The sequence below is a fragment of the Zootoca vivipara genome, chromosome 16 (assembly GCF_963506605.1).
Source record: "Zootoca vivipara chromosome 16, rZooViv1.1, whole genome shotgun sequence".
In the NCBI taxonomy this organism is placed as follows: domain Eukaryota; kingdom Metazoa; phylum Chordata; class Lepidosauria; order Squamata; family Lacertidae; genus Zootoca; species Zootoca vivipara.
The window spans coordinates 41912511-41934692 of NC_083291.1; the positions used below are offsets into that span (position 1 = coordinate 41912511).

General features: G+C 46.1%; 1 protein-coding gene across 2 annotated transcripts in view; it reads left to right on the top strand.

Annotated features, from left to right (window-relative positions):
• UBA1 (ubiquitin like modifier activating enzyme 1) overlaps positions 1 to 21962 on the top strand; it is a 38878-nt gene extending 16916 nt beyond the window's left edge. For both annotated transcript variants that reach the window (XM_035140709.2, XM_035140708.2), the window contains exons 2-26: positions 7514 to 7630; positions 8882 to 8940; positions 9145 to 9313; positions 9412 to 9546; positions 10344 to 10450; positions 10695 to 10785; positions 11081 to 11213; positions 12404 to 12501; positions 12876 to 13022; positions 13809 to 13985; positions 14306 to 14413; positions 14799 to 14879; positions 14961 to 15116; positions 15608 to 15773; positions 16276 to 16472; positions 16827 to 16891; positions 17208 to 17403; positions 17517 to 17591; positions 18383 to 18572; positions 18992 to 19080; positions 19364 to 19456; positions 19567 to 19758; positions 20931 to 21032; positions 21133 to 21233; positions 21319 to 21962. In XM_035140709.2, the coding sequence (XP_034996600.1) occupies positions 7514 to 7630; positions 8882 to 8940; positions 9145 to 9313; positions 9412 to 9546; positions 10344 to 10450; positions 10695 to 10785; positions 11081 to 11213; positions 12404 to 12501; positions 12876 to 13022; positions 13809 to 13985; positions 14306 to 14413; positions 14799 to 14879; positions 14961 to 15116; positions 15608 to 15773; positions 16276 to 16472; positions 16827 to 16891; positions 17208 to 17403; positions 17517 to 17591; positions 18383 to 18572; positions 18992 to 19080; positions 19364 to 19456; positions 19567 to 19758; positions 20931 to 21032; positions 21133 to 21233; positions 21319 to 21454 (3180 nt within the window). In that variant the 3' untranslated portion in view covers positions 21455 to 21962. The remainder of the gene's footprint in view (positions 1 to 7513; positions 7631 to 8881; positions 8941 to 9144; positions 9314 to 9411; positions 9547 to 10343; positions 10451 to 10694; positions 10786 to 11080; positions 11214 to 12403; positions 12502 to 12875; positions 13023 to 13808; positions 13986 to 14305; positions 14414 to 14798; positions 14880 to 14960; positions 15117 to 15607; positions 15774 to 16275; positions 16473 to 16826; positions 16892 to 17207; positions 17404 to 17516; positions 17592 to 18382; positions 18573 to 18991; positions 19081 to 19363; positions 19457 to 19566; positions 19759 to 20930; positions 21033 to 21132; positions 21234 to 21318) is intronic.
• The last annotated feature ends 220 nt before the right edge of the window (positions 21963 to 22182 follow it).

Here is a 22182-nt window from a genome sequence, read left to right on the forward strand (position 1 = left end):
CGGCCTTAAGACCCTCCTCGCAGCCCCTCTGGCTCCTTCCCTCTCTCTCTCACTACTCCGTAGGGGGGGCGGCGGGCCGCCCTTGAGGAGCCAGGCTAGGAGGGGGAGGGGGGCCCCTTCCGCGTTTCTGTGTCACCCGCCTCTGTCTCGTGTTCGCTTCCTTCAGAAATATCTCCCCCCATTCCCCTTTTCTGCCAGAACTTGAAAGGAGGCGGCGCCCCCCCCCTCGAGGGTGCGGCACTTCCTTCTCCGTCCTCGCGTGACGCGCCTGGCCGGGACGCCTCTCGGGGAAGCCGGGAAGCCCCTGCGGCCTTAGCTACTCCGGCGCCGCGGCCTCGCTTCTTCCTTTCTCTTTTTTCCCAGGATGGAGGGGGCGGGGATTGCAGAGAAGAGCCAGGATAAAAAGTCCAGGGGGTCAGTCAGCTGGGAGCCATGGGAGCAGGCAAGTGCGGGGCTAGCCGGGGGGGGGGACTGGCCACAGCAGCCTTGGTCGGGGGGGGGGGGGGAAAGCATTTTTAGCGCCTCTCCTGGCGGGGGCGAAAGGGATTCATCCCAAGGAGAAGGGAGCCCGGGGTCTCTGGATACCCCATCCTTACCGTTATTGCGGAGGTGCAAAGCATGGGACGAGGCAAATAATAGACTAACAGCTCTTTCAAGCCTGCCTGGAGATGGCATGCCTTTGAAGGAAATTTGATTCGGGGTGGGTGCTGCTTTAGTCTCAGAATAGAAATTTAAGCTGGTAAATAATTGTAAATTATTTGTTATTGGTTACAAGGTTGTGAGGCTGTACAGGTTTCACAAAACCAACCAGCAACTTATTTTGCTCAGGTGTCCTCCTGCTGCATAGAAATCCACTTTTCTGTTAGGTCTCTTTAGGCTGGAGAGCATGGAACTCAGGATTGTTGTCTCTTTATCACCGATCCATATTATATGTATTGCAGGGCAGTTTGAATGTAGGTCTGGCAGGCTGTTGCCCGGAAGGAATAGTGCCTGACTTACCCTGAGCAAGAGGTTAAGTCAGGGGTAGGCAACCTAAGGCCCGGGCGCCGGATGCAACCCAATCACCTTCTCAATCCAGCCTGCGGACAGTCCGGGAGTTAGTATGCTTTTACATGAGCAGAATGTGTGCTTTTATTTAAAATGCATCTCTGGGTTATTTGTGGGGCCTGTCTGGTGTTTTTACATGAGCAGAATGTGTGCTTTTATTTAAAATGCATCTCTGCGTTATTTGTGGGACATAGGAATTAGTTCATGTTTTTCCTTCAAAATATAGTCCAGCCCACCACATGGTCTGAGGGACAGTGGACCAGCCCACAGCTGAAAAAGTTTGCTGACCCCTGGCAGCTGGTTGGGTGTGGCTCGAAACAACTGAGTGTCAAAGTTCTGAGAGAACTTGCAACATGTTATATGAGTGACCTGATTTTCTTGATCAGTAGTACTGTCAACTTCTGGCTAACCTCAGCCTGATACAGTATACAGTGGCACCTCTACCGTACTTACGAATTTAATGCGTTCCGAACGCACATTCATAAGTCGAAAAAAATTGTAAGTCAAATCCCATAGGAATGCATATCTAAACCGCATCCAAGATGGCGGACCGAGCTCTGTTCGTAAGTAGAAACATTCGTAAGTAGAGTTATTCGTAAGTAGAGGTACCACTGTACGGTACAGTAGTCTAAATCTATAGAGGGAGAGTAAGGATCTTAGCTTTATTCTCAGAAGGGTTTGTAGCAGGAAGGCTTGGAAAGGAGTACTGTATGTAGAACTTCATCCTTGTTAAGGAATCTGTCAATTCCACCTCATGATTCTTTCCTCCTACCAAACTACTGTACTTGGAATAGACTGTTTCCATCTCCCCTAATTTTGAGTGATCGGTGGTCTGCTCACAATAAGCAAATAAGGTTGGTGGAATTTTATTCCTCATCCTTGGTGCAATTGGAAGGCTTGTGTGCTAAAGTATCAGGCTGAAACCACATTGATTTATATGTCTTACTCTTCTGGTGTTGCAGAACTAACATTTTGACAAGGGACAGTCATCTTAGATAGCTCTTTTGCTGTCCAGGTACCAGATGGCTCAGTTAGAATCTATTTTTTTTAAATGTACTAGTCATATGATGTAAGTCCCTATATATTAATCCCGATGAAAAGATTGTCCTTGACTAGTTGGAATTTTCAGATCAGCTGTTTTCTCCAACTCCCCCCACAGTTTGCATTTTGATTACGAGGTCTGGTTATTACTCATTAGTTGACAACCGTGTTTAGTGCGGACGGTTTCTGTTTGGCAACCAGCTACATGCACCAACTTGCAAAAATCTGATTCCCTGCATAGGGTCGGCCTCTGCAAATGGGCACATATGTAAAAGGAAATAGCCACAGTAATATCAGTCAAGTATGGAAAGGACTAAATCACATCCTTTATGCGGAAGTTTGGTCCACTCTCTCTCTCTTTCCGCCCTTGTCTTTTTGTAGCATTTGCCTGGATGATCAGTTATGACCTGGAATCTTTTTTTGCTTATTGCTTTTTTCAGATGCCAGGTTCTATCTGATGTGCCTTATCATATCACCCCAAATGGGTCTTGTGTCAGCATGATTAGTTTGGTTTTGCCATACCTAAATTCAAAGTGTTAACATGAGTTATTTTATGATTGACACACAGTGGTTATTGTTGATCCACTTGAGCAGGCATCCCCAAACTTCGGCCCTCCAGATGTTTTGGACTACAATTCCCATCATCCCTGACCACTGATCCTCTTAGCTAGGGATCATGGGAGTTGTAGGCCAAAACATCTGGAGGGCCGCAGTTTGGGGATGCCTACACTTGAGGAAGAGGCATGACATACAAAGGGAAAGCAAAAGAGAATAAAGGTTTCTGGTTTTTTTAAAAATTGGCCTAAGTGCCTGCATGCTGGTTCTACAATCATTCAGATTAAACCGTCTGGCTGGCTGGCTTGTGTTGAATTCTCCATCTGGGGTTCAAATAAGAGTTAAACTTCTTCAAACATTTCTGAGGAAGAGTACCATACTGTTGCAGCTCTTACTGATGTTTCCATCAGGCTGGTTTTTATCAGATAATATTATCTCACACACTCTTGTTTCCCGTGACAAAATATCATGTGGTACTGGGAGTGTTGGACCAAGCAGTGCCCAGGTTCTCTTTCGGTTCTTGCAGTTAAACCAATTGGAACTTGAGTTTCCCTTTATTTTCCTTCAGTAGTTAATTGTTTTGAAGTTTTGCACATGAATTCATTTGCTGGCCAGCATATCTGCCACAGATTTCCTGGATTTGTGAGGCATTTTGGGGTCCTGCCTTAGTTCAGGGGATGGTACTAGTCAGGTAAATTGAGTGCATCCTAGAGTGTACCTGACACTCCCCTGTTGCTTTCAGTTGCTGAGGTAGATCAGTAATGCTCAAAAAGTTGTCATTGTGAGAAACCTGCTCTTTATGGCTGACCTTTTAATCAGGGGCTGATAAGCTTCCAAAGGATTCCAAGGTTCATAGGAAAACTAATGGGCGAGACTGTTGCTTGTTCCGAACTCAAGACTAATATTCCCCTTTGCAGTTTTCCCTATACAGTGGTTCTTCTGGTTGCGGAAGGGATCCGTTCTGAAGCTCCGGTTGGATCCCGAGGTTTCCACAACCAGAGGGACCGCTTCTACACATGCGTGCGTGGCGAAACCCGGAGAAATACTTCCGGGTTTGCCGCATTTGCGTCCTGAAGGATACACGACCGGAGGTGTGAGTATCCAGAGGTACCACTGTAATCTGTTTTATCTTTGGGGTCTATTGATGCTGTGCTAGAAATATGCTGTAACATTGGATAAGGTGAATAAGAAGGTGGGAGCTCTTTTTGGGCTCTCCACCAAATGATTACATTGTTCAGTAGCCTTTTAATTCAATTGCATGTGGTCGACCATGCTAGAGTTGCTTTCCTCATTGGAGATGCACCATCTTAAACAATAGTCACACTGAAAATTGCTGAGCTCACTGATTAAAGGTAAAGGGACCCCTGACCATTAGGTCCAGTCGTGACCGACTCTGGAGTTGCAGCACTCATCTCGCGTTATTGGCCGAGGGAGCTGGCGTACAGCTTCTAGGTCATGTGGCCAGTATGACAAAGCTGCTTCTGGCGAACCAGAGCAGTGCACAGAAACGCCGTTTACCTTCCCGCCGGAGCGGTCCCTATTTATCTACTTGCACTTTGATGTGCTTTCGAACTGCTAGGTTGGCAGGAGCAGGGACTGAGCAACGGGAGCTCACCCGGTTGCAGGGATTCAAACTGCCGACCTTCTGATCAGCAAGCCCTAGGCCAGGGGTCCCCAAACTACGGCCCCCGGGCCGGATGCGGCCCAATCGGCCTTCCAATCCGGCCCGCGACGACTCCCGCCGCCCGCTGCCGCCGCCCGCTCTCACGGCGCGCGGCGCAGCGACGATCTAAAAAATCGGCAAAAAATCGCCGAAAATCCTTTGTGCGCATGCGTATGGGCCTCTCCCGACCCGGAAGAGGTCATTTCTGGTGCACTTCCGGGTCGGGGGAGGCCCATACGCATGCGCACAAGCGTTTTTTGGCGATTTTTTCCCGCCCGTGTGCGTGTGCGCATGCGCACGGGCGCGCACTCCCCCGCCCTCCGGCCCGCTGCGCGCGCACTCCCCTGCCCTCCGGCCCACCGCGCGGTCGGCGCGGCGGGCACCGGCCCGCCGCGCAGAAAGTCTGGGGACCCCTGCCCTAGGCTCTCTGGTTTAACCCACAGTGCCACCCACGTCTCAGCTCACTGATTACCTGCTTTTATTAATCAAAGAGCTGACTGGTGTGGTTTTTGTCAGTCCTCCGTGTTTAGAGGATGCATCAACTCTCTCAAAACCATAGTAAGACTGAAACTTATCAGGCCCATGGACCTAAGTAGAGACAAACTTTTGCATATTCTAGAGGAGAAACCCGAATGTGGCTACTGGCTTGGAGGGCCTGAACTGTGTGTACTTTTGTATTGTACAATACTTTTGTACATGTTGCCGTACTTTCAGGAGTAAGCAAGTGATTAGATTATCCTTGCTATTTGAGCTAAGTGTGTATAATGGTTATTTTTGCTACACTGCCGCCTTGTACTAAGAGAAGTTTGTGCTTAGAATTCATATTATTGAAGTATGTGGCAAGAAATTAAAATTTCTATTCTATTATTCTCAGTAGTTATTTAATGCATTTCACGACTTCAAAACACTTCAGAGCCATCATGTCAGTAATCCTTTTATAAGTCTAAGGTAGACTGTGTATAGTATTATGCAGATGCAGTGGCTGAAGAATTTGCTGGATGGGATTTAATTAAGTTTTACTCAGAGTAGACCTATTGAAATTAATGGACCTTAAAATTGAATGCCACCCACCGAATTTGTGGGTAGGGTTAGATTTGTACTGGCAACTTCCTAGCCTAGAATTCCCTTTGCTAGCTGTTAAGGTACCTCAGTGCTCTTTTAAAAAAGAAACGAAGTTACGGTAGCTTCAGCCCCATTTCATTTTCTGTTTTAGTAAGCCCTTACTTAAAATGTCCCAGTCTTAACCTATAGTACCCCAAGACACAACAGATAAGTCCTCATGTCCTGCCCAATCCTATTTCCTCTCTTCTCTTTCCCTGCCCTGTAACCTTTTAGATCTAGGGTACTCTTTTCTTGTGTGTCACATTCTGTCAAGATGGAGCAGATTGAAGGTTGTCTTGCCTCTTGGAAGGCTACATTTGTGCTTCTTGCTGATGTGTCTTTCAGATCCTGGTTTTCTCCTGGTTGAAGAAATGTAGTCACTTGTCACCAACTTGCTGTGTCACTGTTGGCTTCCTCCATGGGGTGCAGAGATGCTGCTAGTTAAGTTAATCTCAGCATCTGGCAAAGCAGCCAGGTGCTGTTGTAATGGATGCTCATTCATTGAGCTAGTGGGAGAGCAGGGTGTGGCTCTGCAGGAATGCAAGCAGTTGTTTATGCTGTGGGAGTATAAGGACAGAGCTGTAACTGAAGTGCTGGAACCCAGGCTGCTGTCCCAGCTCTCTGTCTCGGGACCCAAGAATAAAAGCAGTACTTGTGGATGAATTTAAGCGGCCACTGTACAAAAGAACTGGCTTAGATTCAGGACAGTGGGCACTGGGATTGGTGTTCAGGGAGGAAGGGAAATCTTTCCCTTCATCACCACTGGTTTGTGATGCTGGATTTTATTTCTTTTTCACCTCTTCTGCCTGTCTATGATCTCTCTATTAACAGAAGGTAGATGATGGTCTGTTGAAAGATCATTGGCCAGTTTCTAGTGGACTACTTGGTGCCTGCCGGGAATCACTGCAAAAAAATTCTGAGCTAGGTGTACCTTGGGAATGCTCTTTATATCCTGAAGCAAGTATGAATACTCAGGACTGCTTTGTAAATTTTGAAATGCATAAATGGGAATTTAGGTCAAAAGAAACAGGAGACAAAACAAGACCAAAGTTGACTTGCCTAGGGTTATATGAAGAAACTTGTTTGAACTCAGTCCACTTGGATAAATTCACACATTATAAAAGCTAATGAATTATCTCAATTCAGGTAAGTGTAACTGCATATAATTCTAAGAGGTTTTCAGCATAAGCTGAGATCCTGACCATAACTCCTAGGGAATTAGTCCTGCTGAATTCAGTGGGGTGTTATTTCTCAGTAGGCACATATTAGGATCTATCTGCATAGCTCCAGTAGCATAGAGATTATTACCATTATCTCTGTTATATGGTGTGACCAAGTCCCAGTTTTGTCTCTACAAAAGAGAGAACCTGATTGCATTCTGCTTTTCCTTGATCTTCCAAGCCCATTGCTTGGAAATTCCGAATGATCTAACCTCTGCCAGCTAAGGCTGATTGTTTCCCAGCTGACTCATATCCAGCCCCTCCCTTGCCAGCCCTGTCTGTGTGACTTATGATTCTTCCTGTACTGAGCTGGAGAACTCTGCTGGGAGGGAGTAGCCTAGAATGAGGTCGTGTGGTTCAGATGTCCACAGGGGTGGCATTGAGATTTAGCAGCTTTACACAGTGGGTTAGTCTTAAGATTTCCTTCTCAGTAACAGCAGGTAACAGGGGTGTCTTTTTGTGTTGACCTGATAATACAGGACATCTGGTAGCACAGAACTCCCTAAGCCAACACTTTGGGAAATCAGTGAGTACTGCAACATCAAATTAACTGTTAGGACATTAGTGAGTACCTCCAACGGAATAGCCTCCTTTACAATAGCCTAAAAGGCCAGTGGTATCAGTCCTTCAAATGAAGGAGCTGCGTGTCCCATTTGGCAGCAGAGACCTGCTTAGGACTAACATCAAGGGAACCTTCACTTTTTATGGCCCATTCATTGCAAGAGTCAAAAGGTTTTGCTTCCTCCCACCCCTTCTTCACATGAACTGACAGTCTTGTATATTTGGGCAGAGCCAGAATTCTGAATCAATGGACTTTGTGCCTTGCAGGCTATAGATCAAGCCTTGTATTCTTAACAAGTTGTATTTTCCCCTTTACTGCATTCAGATGTCCAGCTCGCCGTTGTCCAAGAAGCGTCGCTTGTCTGATTCGGAGACGAAGACGGGTTCAAACTGCTCCTCTGGCAAATCCGTACAGACTGATCTGCGCGAGGCGCCTGCCAACGTAAGTCTTTGTGTTGAGCCCATTTCTTACATCCTGATTATTAGATGGGGAAACTTTTGTATCTGTTCCAAGGACAAACTAGGTCAGACCCCGCAGTCTTGATATTAGTAAAGGGTCTGTTGCCATGATGGGTGGAACAGAAAGAGGGTCTGTTTGTTACAGGGACTTCTGCAACATTGGTACAGTGTAGTTCTGCACCATCTTTTGGGTGGAGGGGGGACCCACCCTGTCAGGGCTGAGGGTGAGAAAGATTTGACTGCTGTAGTTTCTTGGTGCAGCAGTAGTTTACCTTTTCCTCTGAGGTGACAATTACATGAGAGAAAACAAAAGGGCAGCCTCAGGGATGTCATTTAGATGCAAACTAAACATGCCCCAGAAGTTTGCTCCCAGATCTCTTGCAGCCTTGACAGTGCAGTCATCCCCACCTTCCTCCCCTTGTAGATCTCAGGGGGAGCTGTTGGGAATCTTGTTATCTGCAAGCAAATGTTCAAGGCAGCTATCATAAAATCAGTACAACACTCCTATAAAATGCAATGGCTGGTTGGGATTGTCTCAAATCAGTATTAACTAGCCAAACATCCTACTTCTACCAACTGTTTGGAGCCTTCAGTTATGCTCAATAGCCCAGCATTACAGCCTTAAACCTCAGGCTTTTGTGTAGATTAATGCAGAGGCTCTCCTGCCCTACCATAATGTGCGCAAGTAGCAGGCAACCAGCAAGAGAACCCTGCTCCTTAGTCAGTCGGTCATTGGAGAATAAAGCCACCAGCTGCATGATTTACAGCTGCCTTCATTCCTAAGCCTGGCTCAGGTCTTGACTTAAGCTGGAAAGGCCTCAAACTATACAGCTGGAAATTCCATTACTGGGATAAGATTATGTGAATTGAATGTATAGGCATATAAATATCTTGGTCCCATTTGCTGAATGTCAAATATTAGACGGCCAATATTGTCAAATGCTAGAAAGTAGTTGAATGGGTGGGTGGCTTTGCAACTCTGCTTCCTGACCATGGGGGCAGCCTTAGCTGTTCCCTTCAGCATGTTAAGTTTTTGTCAGCGACCAGAAGGCCTGGAAATGCATATATTTTTTTTAAAAAAGAATGCTTTGATTTCCAGAAAGCTTCAATAGTCATTGCATTTTGTACTAGTCTGTATTCCACTTATTCTGTAGTACAGCCAAATCGCTTGGGAGGAAAACACTCTGTGTTGGTGAAAGTTCTGCTAGCGATCACCCTCTTTCCTTTTTTCCAGGGTATGGCCAAGAATGGAAATGAAACGGACATTGATGAGGGTCTGTACTCAAGGCAGCTGTAAGTACCAGAAAGGGGGGGGGCAGGAGTCACCATTACAGAAGGAGCTGTGGTGCTATTCTTCTGTGGCTGTTGAGCTTCAGCCGTTTTTCCATTGCTGAGTGGTAGCTGTTTGGGGGCAAGATGCCTCAATTTTTGGTTGGGAAGACAAGGCTCTGAAATTAACCTTTTGGGATTCTTCCTCCCACCCTTTGTTCTGAGCAGATATGTACTGGGCCATGAGGCCATGAAACGAATGCAGAATGCCAACATTCTGGTGTCTGGCCTGCGAGGACTGGGCGTGGAGATTGCCAAGAACATCATATTGGGAGGAGTGAAATCTGTGACAATCCATGATCAGGGTGTGGCTGAGTGGTCTGACCTCTCTTCCCAGGTAGGGTCCTCTTGCATTTACTTAAATGGCCTAAAGTGTGTTTCTTCTGGTAGGCATACTACTCCATACATGTCATACTCTTTCCCCTCACTCTCCAGTTCTACCTACGTGAGGAGGACCTTGGAAAGAATCGAGCTGAGGTATCCCAGCCACGACTAGCTGAGCTGAACTCTTATGTACCTGTTACTTCTTACACTGGGCCCCTCAGTGAGGACTTCCTTAGCAACTTCCAGGTACTGTAAAGTATAAGAATAGTGGTTGTGATACTTTGTCCCCAGCATCTAGCATTCCAAATGGTATTGCCCCATACATTATGGTTCCATTTAATTATCTTGGCTAACAATGTGACATGCATCTCATTTGTACATATACTGAATGTCATCTTCCTCTGTCTGCTTATCTAGTTTGTGGAGAGCCGTTTTGAATCTCTTTAGTCTGCTTGGAACTTGGCCATCATGAACTCTTTGTCATTTGGAGGCCAGGTTCCTTCACTATTTCCTTGACTCCGGATCCTTTAGCAATCTTAGATAACACAAGTCCTAAAGCAAATCCTTGTGGAGAGGCAGGGGCTGCACTGCTTACTTTAGAACTCTAGGCATAGCTGCTGCTGCTGCTGCTGCTGCTGCTGCTGCTGCTGCTGCTGCTGCTGCTGCTGCTGCTGCTGCTGCTGCTTTTCTGTATACTTCTCCATGCTTTCTGCTGCAGTCAGTCTAATCCTGTGGATGCATATAGTTTTAAGAGCCAACTAACTACAGGAATTCACTGGTGAAAGATTCTAAGAAAAATAATATTATTGAAAACAGAGCTTCTTAATTCTCTGTGCCATAGAAGAGAGTGGAAAAACCAGGATTGTGGAGACAAGTCCTCTCATTGTTGAGCCTTCCTGCTCTGCTAAACACTCTTAACTCTTAACTGCACTCACTCTAAGAATGAGCCGGTACAGAGGTCAAGATATGTGGTGTTACCAACAGTGACAGAGTGTTTTGTTGCCTAGAGTAGCACTTAGAAGGCTCTTTTGTCCCTTCTGCAGGTGATTGTGCTCACCAACTGTCCCTTGGAGGAGCAGCTGCGCATAGGTGACTTCTGCCATGGCAAAGACATCAAGCTGGTCGTGGCCGATACAAAGGGCCTTTTCGGGTGAGGTGTAATTCCAGCTCTGTTCTTTTATCTCTGCTATAGCAACCCTGGACTGTTTCCTTTGGCTGGGCTCTCTATCCTGTCTAGCATGTGTAGCTTTGAGGGTTCCAGTCTTTATAGCCAATAACATGTCCAGCCCAGCCTTACTGCGTAGGGTATTGTTGCATCCGTGACAGCACTGAGAGTTGGGTTGCAGTGGAAATGGCACTATTGGCCCCTCACCCCGTTTCCTTTTCCTTTACAGCCAGTTGTTCTGTGACTTTGGTGATGACATGGTTGTGACAGACACTAATGGGGAGCAGCCGCTCAGCGCCATGGTCTCCATGATTACCAAGGTAATTCCTTCCTGAGGCCGGAAGCCACAACTGTTTCCTGGAAGGCAGATGTGCAGTCTTCCTTATAGAGGGCACATGTATGCATTGCCTCCTGCAATGTCTTGCATTGATTTCAACAGTGGAATGGACTCTCTCAGAAGGTGGTGGACGTCCTTGGAGGTTTTTATGCAGAAGTTGCGTGGCCGTCTTTCGTGGCTGCTTTACCTGACATTCCTGCATAGCAGGGGGTTGGACTAGATGATCCCCAGGGTCCCTTCTAACTCTACAGTTCTGTGATTCCCTTATTTCTGTACAGGGGTGCCCTGGAGAGGTAACCTGTCTGGATGAAGCTCGGCACGGTTTTGAGACTGGCGACTTTGTTTCCTTCACTGAAGTTGAAGGCATGAAGGAGCTCAACAATTGTGAACCAATGGAAATCAAAGTGCTTGGTGAGACCCTGTTGGTGCCTTGACTAAGCAGAGCAAGTCTTGGATGGGATGCTTGCTGGGGTTTTAGGCTCTCATTAAGTGTCTGGGTGAGCTCCTGTTGCTCAGTCCCAGCTCCTGCCAACCTAGCAGGTCTAAAGCACATCAAAGTGCAAGTAGATAAATAGGTACCACTACAGCGGGAAGGTAAATGGCGTTTCCGTGTGCTGCTCTGGTTTGCCAGAAGTGGCTTTGTCATGCTGGCCGCATGACCTGGAAGCTGTACGCCGGCTCCCTCGGCCAATATCGCGAGATGAGCACCGCAGCCCCAGAGTCGGTCACGACTGGACCTAATGGTCAGGGGTCCCTTTACCTTTAAGTGTCTGGCAAAACTACCTGGATAGATAGTAATGCCTTTCAGTGGTGTTTTAGCATTTACTTTAATGATTTAGAATTTTAGCCTGCTCTGTCCCCATATACCCTAAGAGGGTTGCAATAGATTAAACATGCCAGAAACAAAAAATGTACAATTAGACAAATGTTAACTCTGACCATCCTCTTTCTTGTCTACTTTCATGATTGTCTTCCTAAAAGCCCTTTTCCAACCCAGACACAGCCTATCAATCCCTAAATCAACAAACATTCCCATTCTCCAGCATTCCATTCCTAAAACAATAATGCAGTCTCCTCCTACTGTTTGACTGACACCTGAGAGCACACCATCTTCCACTCACTTCTGTATCCATACTTTTATTATATTGCAATATTGGCAGAGCTGGCCCTCTCGGTAGTTCCTCCACCCTCAGAGGCTCAGGAGGGGTGGCAGCTCGGGAGAGGGTTTTCTCTGTGGCAGCCCCTCAGCTGTGGAACTCCCTCTCCACAAAGGTGCATTTGGCACCTTCATTGTACAGCTTTTGGAAATTGCTGGCCTCTTTGCTTTTGATACCAGTAGTGTAAATTTTTTCAGGCCCACTTTATTTTTGTGATGGTAAGCTGTTTTAAACTGGTTGTAATATTGTGTGTTAATGTTGTAATCTGCCCTGGGACCTTAGGGTGAAGGGCAGGTAATAAATAGTTGGACTAATAATAACATTTTGAGATGGTTGCTGGAGGCCCTGACTCAAAGCAGTGTAGTAGCATTTCTGTAGTACCATTTTATTCCTAGTTTGATTTCTCACGTGAGACTTAACAAAAACGTGTTCTTTCTCTTTCAGGCCCCTACACATTCAGCATTGGTGACACCTCCAACTTTTCAGACTATATACGTGGTGGTATTGTCACCCAGGTCAAGATGCCAAAGAAGATTAGCTTTGTAAGTGTTGTTGCCGACAGACTCTGGCTTTTTTGCAGTGCTCTTGTGCTGGAACAGCCTGGTCCCCTTTGGGCCACATGTGCCATTCCGTGGGATGCATCATGATCTGGAACTATCAACTCCCCCCTTGGCCATAGAAAATTGGAGCCATGAAGTGATCTTATGCATTTCCCATTTCACTGGATTGATAGTGCTACCTCAGTTGTAGTGAACTGCTGGAATGTTTAACCTACAACTGCAGTGAATGTGGCAGTATTGAAGTTCCACTGTTTATATCAGATAAAGCAGGTGTCTCCATGTTCATAGGGAATATTCATCTGTTTACCAGGGTAGGCAAAATGTGTGGGGCACACTTTCTCACTCTTCTCTTCCAGAAATCTCTGCGCACATCTCTGCTGGAGCCAGAGTTTATCATTACTGACTTTGGCAAGTTTGACCGACCAGGTCAGTTGCATTTGGGATTCCAGGCCTTGCACGAGTTTCGCAAGAAGCATGATCGTTTCCCCAAGCCCCGCAATCAGGTAGGTTGTTCCTTCTTGGTGGTACCTTGATCTCCATGTTTTGAAGTTCTCTACAGTTTTGTAATAAGCAGAACTCTTCTCCTGAGAACATTAGTGCAGATAGCATTTTATGTAAAAAATCTGACATTGTATGAGGCTACTCAATTTTGCTTCATGTTGAAGCTGAGGGCCAAACTTGTTGTGTCATGTTAAATTCACCTTTGCACCCTTAGAAATGAAAATAGCATCTGTTTGAGGCTGATAATTATCCTGACTGCAGCAGATGGAGAGAAGTGTGTTGCTTTCCTCCTTCATTTGGGCTCCTGATTGTACACCCAGAGCTGTTACTTGCATTGGGAGAAAAGCTCCTGTGGGCACTACTTGCACTTCAAATGTAGAGTATCTAGTTTGGCCCTAACCCTTTTTGCGCTGTTGCTGTTTATTTTCCAAATGATATTGTACAGGCAGGGAGTGGGAATGGGTAATGAGTGGTATATGGGAAAGAAGACGTGATAGTTGTATGTAATGTTGGGGTTTAAGTGTGTGCATGTTTAGTTCTGTACCCTGTTGATGTGAATTGTGGATCCAGAAAAATACAATTCTGCACATGTGATTTTATCATTTTTAGTTGTTTGCATCATTCTGGCTTTACTACTCAAGTGGAGGGGCAAGGAGTTATGGGGGGGGTACTTTGTGCTCTATAATTTATTCAAAACTGTGCCTCTGCCTCTGTGGGGTTATATACCTAGAATCCTTGTGTGAGAGCTGGTCTTAGTCTATGTCTGACTTCTCTCCCTTCCTTTTCAGGCAGATGCCAGTGAGGTTCTAGCTTTGGTCAAGGATTTGAATGAGCAAGCGGCACCCTCACTAAGACAAGAGCAGCTCAATGAGGATGTCATCAAAGAACTGGCCTTCCAGGCTACTGGGAACTTGGCTCCTGTCAATGCCTTTGTTGGAGGACTGGCTGCACAGGAAGTCATGAAGGTAATGCCAGGCTCTAGGAATTCACCTCAGATATTGGGGAAGCTGGCTAGGAGCTCAGGTCCTGGGTTCTCTTCAGAAATAATTTGTAGTTTTGCCTTTCCTATCCCAATCAATTTCTTATTCAACCAGGAGCTTTGTATTTGACTATTTAGAACAGCAACATCTTTGCCTCAATAGAGAGACCAAGGTGGGTGGGTTTGGCATGCAGTGGCAGCCCAGCCCACATCCTTAAATAGGACACCGGCCTCTTTGTAAAGAAGCCACATGGCCATGGCATAAGATATGACCATCTTCCTCTTTCTTTCCTCACTCTCTTTCAGGCTTGTTCAGGCAAATTCATGCCTGTTACACAGTGGTTGTACTTTGATGCACTGGAGTGCCTCCCTGAGGAAAACAAGGATGCCCTGACTGAGGAGAATTGCACCCCTGTAAGCAGTGTGGGGTTTGAGATGCATGCCAGGAGTGGGAGAGAAGTTCATTTGAGGTTGTAAGGTTTAAGCTTTGGATAGGGAACATGTTAGAATTTCTGCACTGTACTGATGAAAAGGGTAGTATTAGTATCGTGAGAGCTCTAAGGGTAGCAGGACCTTATGGGTGGTATTTTACATACAAACAAATTTTGTTGCTTATAGCCAAAGACCTTTGCAGTCCAAAAGTAAATAAAACCAGCATCTAATATGTACAAGAGTAAATATGCTGTAACATTGACTGCAGTTTGTTTTTGGGGACCACAACAAGGTTGAGGAAATGGAGAAATCAAGCACTGGCTAGAAGAGGAGATGAAAGCTGTCTTTGTTTCCTCTCTCTTTATAGAAACACTGTCGATATGATGGGCAGATTGTTGTCTTTGGCAGTGATCTGCAGGAGAAGCTGAGTCAGCAGAAGTATTTTCTGGTGAGTGTTAGTGCCATTTTCCTATGCCTTGGTCACTATCCCAAGCACCTTGTTGATATTTCTGCTCTTTCCCACTCTTAGGTTGGTGCCGGTGCCATTGGCTGTGAGCTGCTGAAGAACTTTGCTATGATAGGTCTGGGGTGTGGACCAGGTGGAGAGGTGGCTGTGACTGACATGGACACAATTGAGAAATCCAATCTCAACCGGCAGTTCCTCTTCCGGCCTTGGGATGTTACAGTAAGTTGTGTTTATCTGCAGCTGCTTTTGCTGGGAGTGGGATGAGTGATGCTTTAGAGCAGTGTTTCTCAACCAGTGTGCCTCCAGATGTTTTGGGACTACAACTCCCATCATCCCTAGCTAGCAAGACCAGTGCTCAGGAATGATGGGAGTTGTAGTCCCAAAACATCTGGAGGCACACTGGTTGAGAAACACTGCTTTAGAGGTGTGTGGTCTCCACAGTACCTGTTCCACAAGCCCCAATGAACCCAACCACCATAAAAGATTGTGCAGATATGACTTAGTGCTTGCTTAAGCATTTTTCCTGAACCTCTGCCAGTTCTGGTACTGCATTCTGTGTCAGTTTCCAGATTCCTTGTTTGACCAATAAACCCATAATGAAACCCAGTCATAGTTATGTCTGAACATTAATACAGAGCAAAAACAATCACTGGGATGAGGCTTGTAGCTGTAGTGCTGTATCCACATTGTGTGACTTTCTGTCTGCCCAGAAAATGAAATCTGATACAGCGGCAGCAGCCGTGAAGGAAATGAACCCCAACATCCACATCACAAGCCACCAAGACCGTGTGGGCCCGGACACGGAGCGCGTTTATGATGATGACTTCTTTGAGAGCCTTGACGGAGTGGCAAATGCACTGGACAACGTGGATGCTCGTGTGTATCTGTCCGGGGTTGGCTTGCTTACCTGTGTACTGCACACAGCCTTTTGCAGCTGATACATTTTCCTTGGTGGCAGCTGCAAGGCATCCTCACAGAGGATGGCTTCTCTGGCATTGTTCTTGCATTACTAGGCGGTGGATAAGAATGCAGGGAGAATATTGGAGGTATAAGTAATTAGGGGGAAAGGACAATCACTGTCTGGCTCCTTCACACTCTGAACCAAACCCATTCATTATCTGAGGTGGATAGGAGTGATTTGTAAATGGTGTATGAATTATCTTATATGCATAGCCAGCTGATATATATTCCTGCAGTAATACGTCCCTTTTCAGGGAGAGAAATTCAGAATGTCATTGCTTCAAACACCTAGAATACGATTTTCTCCAACTAGTAGCATTGGGAAACATTCAATTTCCTGTCTTGATTCCTGCGCTGTTCTGGTTGGCAGCGTTTTGCAGCTTTCTCGTGTAACCGCTTTCCCTCTCCTTTGAACTAGGGATGTACATGGACCGTCGCTGCGTCTATTACCGCAAGCCCCTGCTGGAATCAGGGACACTGGGGACCAAAGGGAACATCCAGGTGGTGATCCCCTTCCTGACGGAGTCCTACAGCTCAAGCCAGGACCCTCCAGAAAAATCCATCCCCATCTGCACGCTCAAAAACTTTCCCAATGCCATTGAACACACCTTACAGGTCAGCTTGTATTAGGTTGCATTTCCAGTTTCCTGTTTTCAAGGCAATAGTTGGTGTATCGTAATAGTTAGGAACCAGAAAGCTGCCTGTGTTCTCAGCAGAATGAATTTGCTGCAGGACCTTGCATTTCAGAATGTTCGCCATATGTGACTACTGCATCTTGTCTCATAAAGAGGAAGCTGGTTTTGTCTGTTGAGGCAGCATTTACTGCCATTTCTAATCTTATGTCTAGTTGCTATAATTTTACGCACCAGTGTTGGGAGCAAAGTGAGCTACCTGCTGCTGTGTACTATAAAACCTCCAATCTTCTCTTCCACATAGAAATCGTATATTTATTATCATTTATTTTGATAGTGGGCCCGTGATGAATTTGAAGGCCTTTTTAAGCAGCCCGCAGAGAATGTCAACCAGTACATCACGTGAGTAAAATGCTGTGTTTGAGAATCTGAAAGTGGTCAGAGTTGGAGGCCAAAGCTTCGCTCTGCACAACAGAAGATGCAGTGGATTGAGCACTGACCAGTAAAGTATAATGATTTTATACAGTTATGATAAATGAAACACAGGCAGATGAAACATGGAGAACAGGCAGTTGTGGTGTGGCTTTGCAGTTTCTGCTCGTTTCAGAACCTTAGAAATTGCAGAGCCACTTCTCATTTTCATCGGTAATTGGTTTTAACTGTTTTTAATACTGAATTTTAAATAACTTCAATAATAATAGTGTTGATTTTTCTTCAGAGACTCCAAATTCATGGAACGGACCCAGAAGCTGCCAGGAACCCAACCTCTGGAGGTGCTGGAAGCTGTTTACAAGAGTTTGGTGACTGATCGGCCCAAGTCGTGGTCTGACTGTGTGACGTGGGCTTGCAACCATTGGCACACTCAGTATAGTAACAATATTCGTCAGCTGCTGCACAACTTCCCCCCAAACCAGGTGAGCAAGTGAGGGTTGATACGTTGAGGCCTCAGCATTTCCTTCTAGCAGTTAGAAGGGTAGGTTTTCTCAACTGCTTTCTGCTTTATAACATCCCCTCTGTTTTCTTTCAGAAAACTAATTCAGGAACCCTCTTCTGGTCAGGTCCGAAGCGATGCCCTCATCCACTCACCTTTGATGTCAACAATGTAAGCACTAAGGTGGGGGGTAGAGAACTGGCACTGCTAACCAGAAGATAGGTGGGAGTGAGAAGGAGGTGGCAAGAACTGGTTCCTGTCATATCTGAAAAGTTTACTAACCGTATTGCAGCTGCATTTAGTCTTAGTATTAATAGTTCTTAAAAGAAGGTTGAAAACTGGAAGTATGGCCAAAAGGGAGAGACACTTAGGCTACAATTCTCCTTTAGACACTGGGGTGTTAGTTTTGAAACAGGAAAAGTGTCCATGGGCATGGGGTGTGGGGGGAGCAAGTGCTGGGTGCTGAAACCATTGCAGAGCAAGAAGCTGTGCTAAAGCTGGGCAAACTCCAGTCAGCAACGTTCACCCTTAAGTTGCTCCCTCTTCAACTACCATGAGTTAGACGTGCAGTGGAGGGCAGGTCAAAGTGGAGAGGATGAATGGCTTCTGCTTTGTGCTCATGATGGCCTTATTTGAAGGTCAGAGAGAGACTTTCCTCCAGGTCAGATTTGGCTAGAGACACCCTGAACAGGAGAGAACTGTGCATGTATCTTGAGTCTTTGCTGGAATTGTTCAAATTGTTTCATGAAACTGTTATTCAAATTATCCCAGTTCCTCTGGCATATAAGGCGGCTTGTTCAGGGACCATGGGGTTAAACCTGAACGGAGGTGGTGTGTGGGGGTGGGGGTTGTCTGTCTGTATTTATTATTTATTTACATATTATTGATTCAGGTGAAAGAAGCATGACTTCTGGTCAGAGTGTGACTAGGCTCCTAGCTTAACTTTGTCTTTGCCTCCTCAGCCCTTGCACATGGATTATGTGGTGGCAGCAGCAAACTTGTTTGCACAGACATATGGCATCACAGGCACCCGGGACAGGGCAGCCATAGTGGAGCTTCTGCGCCAGGTGCAAGTTCCAGAATTCACTCCAAAGTCTGGTGTTCGCATCCACATCTCTGATCAGGAGCTGCAGAATGCCAATGCCTCTGTTGGTAAGGCTTCCTAGAGTTGAGAGTGAAGTGGGCTGCAGTGGGGAGCGCGCTCTGCCTTGATAGAGAAGTAGGGAATGACAGGAAGATAACTGGAACATTCTTCCTCCTAACAACTTCATATTTGTAGACCGAAGGGGTATCACATAAAGTATTTTCTGCCTGATCAATATTGTGCTTTATTGGATTTTTGCTTCCTGCTGAGGAGGACGCCTGCACAATCTGCTGAAATGTTTCAGTTCTCTTGTGTTGTGAGGCTTCTCTGAATCCTTCAAGCATCAATGGTGAAATTTGGCTGTGTAACTATGTTAGGGGAACTTTGCTGGGTGGGTCAGTTAGTGGGTACCAGAGTTTACTGAAAGAGGAGGGCGACTTGAGGTTGTTGTTAACCTTTTCTAAGGCTCCTGTTTTCTTTTTCCCAGATGACAGACGGCTGGAGGAGCTGAAATCCTCACTCCCAAGTTCCCAGCAACTGCAAGAATTTAAGATGTTCCCTGTTGATTTTGAAAAGGTAAGGACCAATTGAATTTCTTGGTGGCTAATCCCTAGTTTTATCTTCTGATTTCTTGGCAGGGTGGGATTGGCTGGAAACCGTCCCTAGGTTGCCATGTGGAATTGCTTTTGGTGCCTAGTCTGGAAGTCATGGTAAAGCCTCTAGCTGTGCAGCTTCAGATGAGTCCAAATTCTTCCGTGTGCAGCTCCCTGGGGCATATGCGCCCAGAAGAGGTTCTAGGGAAGGAAGTGGTACCGTGGGACTATCACAGGGCTCAGTTGTCATTTTATTTGAATTTCAGGATGACGACACAAATTTCCACATGGATTTCATTGTGGCTGCATCCAACCTACGAGCAGAGAACTACGATATTCCTCCTGCTGATCGGCACAAAGTAGGTGTCCCTCTTGGGTGTGAAGAGTGCAACTCTAGTCAGTGGAAGGAGGTGGCAATAGTGGGGACTTGGCACTTAAGTGGGCTCTCCTACATCCTTTATCTCTTCAGAGCAAGCTGATTGCAGGGAAAATCATACCAGCTATTGCCACGACGACGGCCGCCGTAGTAGGCTTGGTGTGTCTGGAGTTATTCAAAGTGGTACAGGGCCACAAACAACTGGAATCCTACAAGAATGGCTTCCTCAACCTGGCATTGCCTTTCTTTGGGTTCTCTGAGCCCATTGCTTGCCCCAAGAACAAGGTGAGTGGGGTGGCTTTTCCCTGCACCTCTTCTTTTGTTCACACCTTCCAACTTGCATTCTTTACCCCTTCTTTAAGTACGGAAGACACCAGCCGTTTAGCAATACAAGCATTGCTAAATTTTCCTGTAAGCAGGGGGAATATGACTCCTTAGGGCTGTGGTTCTCAAAGGGTTTGGCGGGAGAGGGTGACGGGATGGTTCATTGTAGCAAAATATTACACACACACACACACACACACACACACACACACACACACACACACACAAAACCGCATCCATGCCTCTCTTCAAGAGTATTGGCTATTCTACAGTTCTTCATGACATATTGTCACCTCTGACAAATATGAAAGATAAAAAAAGTTTATTTGTGTTGATGAAATGAAAGTTAGTTTGTCTCAAATTAGACCTAATATAAATGAGATTACCCAGCAAAAACAAGCTCACACCTCTAATTGAGTTTGTATACATACTTAAAGTACATGTGTAAGAGGCTCGTTTATATTTATATTTTGGGAAGAATTCATGTTAAAACATCTTGCAGCTCAACATTTCAGATCTTTTCTTTTTTATATACTAGTTTCACTGCTTTCATGAAGCAAGACCATTCATTGGAGGAGGGCATTCCTATTACTGTCACTTCACCATGTTAAGAGGGTGGAGTGGAAAATTACATAGGCGGGAAGGCCCTGGGAATTTTTTTTTATTACTGTATCCAAGAATATGCATTGAACAATTTAAAATATTAGAACAAAGAGATATACAGTCATACCTTGGAAGTTGAATGGAATCTGTTCTGGAAGTCCGTTCGACTTCCAAAGCATTCGAAAACCAAAGCGCGGCTTCTGGTTGGCTGCAGGAAGCTCCTTCAGCCAATCAGAAGCCCGCCAGACGTTCGGCTTCCAAAAGAATGTTAGAAAACTGGAACAGGTGAGTGTGCATGCTCACTCTTCAGAAACGATACCTGACTGCAGGTGCAGAGTCCCTTTTTTGTATGGGGTGAGGGAAGTGTGCATGCACACATGTCTCATCATACAGACAAGTGATCTTCCTGTGGAGGTTGCCTGATTGCGGAGGCTCAGCGGTAGGGACAGGATCCTAGGAATATGATGGAAACTTTTCAGGTTTAATGTCTATAATTCCCAGAATCTATGTTTTTTGCCCCCTTTCTTCAGTACTACAACACTGAGTGGACTTTGTGGGACCGTTTTGAGGTGCAGGGCATCCAGGCTGATGGACAGGAGATGACCCTGCGTGAGTTCCTGGCCTATTTCCAGGTAAGAGCTGGGGAGTCCAGAGCCGTCCCCTGTCAAAGTAGCTTAGCAGTTGGAGAAGTTTTTTTAGTAATGGAAGTGAAATACTTCTTGTCTTACGCAGAAGGAGCACAAGCTGGAGATCACAATGCTGTCCCAGGGAGTCTCTATGCTGTATTCCTTCTTTATGCAGCCAGCCAAGCTGAAAGAGCGGCATGACCAGGCGTATGTATCATTTGTCTGTGCTTAGGCTAAACAAAGGTGGACACCTTCAGCCCATGCTTTCTCTGACCATTGTCCTCTCCCGTAGGATGACTGAGATTGTCACCAGAGTCTCGAAGAAGAAGATTGGTCGCCATGTGAAGGCCCTCGTTTTTGAGCTGTGCTGTAACGACGACAATGGGGACGACACAGAAGTGCCCTACGTGCGTTACACCATCCGCTAGGGGCTCTTTTGCTAGCACCAGCCACCTGCCTGCCACGGACTGTTAGTGCGGGGAAGGGTCTGCCTCCCTTCCTCACCCTTCACTGTTAAAGTGACTCAAAACATGAAATAATGTTTATACCCTTTAGGATTCCCCACCCCCGTTGTTTTTGTCTCCACCAGGGCTTGGGAAATGCTCCACTCCTGTGGCCCCACCTCCCATCCCTTGCAGTTATGTCATGTTTTTGAGGCGCCTTAACCCCGCCCCCATCCTTCAATGTTAGTCGTGTTGTGTTTTGGCTCCTGCACCACCACCTCCCCCCTCCACCACTCTCTGGTAGTGGAGGCTGCTCCCTCCCTCATCCTATTCTGGAGAGGGGGCTTGTAACAGGAAATGCCCCCTCCTCGTCTTCTGAGCACTGGGAGGCCTTGCCCTGGCTGGCTTTGGGGGGAGAGGATGTGATGGGCCAAGAGCGTAGGTCAGAACTGGTAAGAGAAGTAAATGAGTCAATAAACGTTTGCAAAAGCCAGTGGTCCTTTATTGCTCAATCAAGGAACTCAAGTGAAATTGTTGGTTGCATCTAACTTGGAACTGTGACCATTGCTCAAATGCCTGGAGTTCTCAGGCTGCTGCTAAAAAGTGCACTGATAAAGCTGTAGACTAGGGTGGTTAGGTGTTAGCCTGGACTGATAACTGTCCTGATTTTCAGTTCCATGCAAGCAGTTTGCGTTTCCTTATAAACAGCTTTT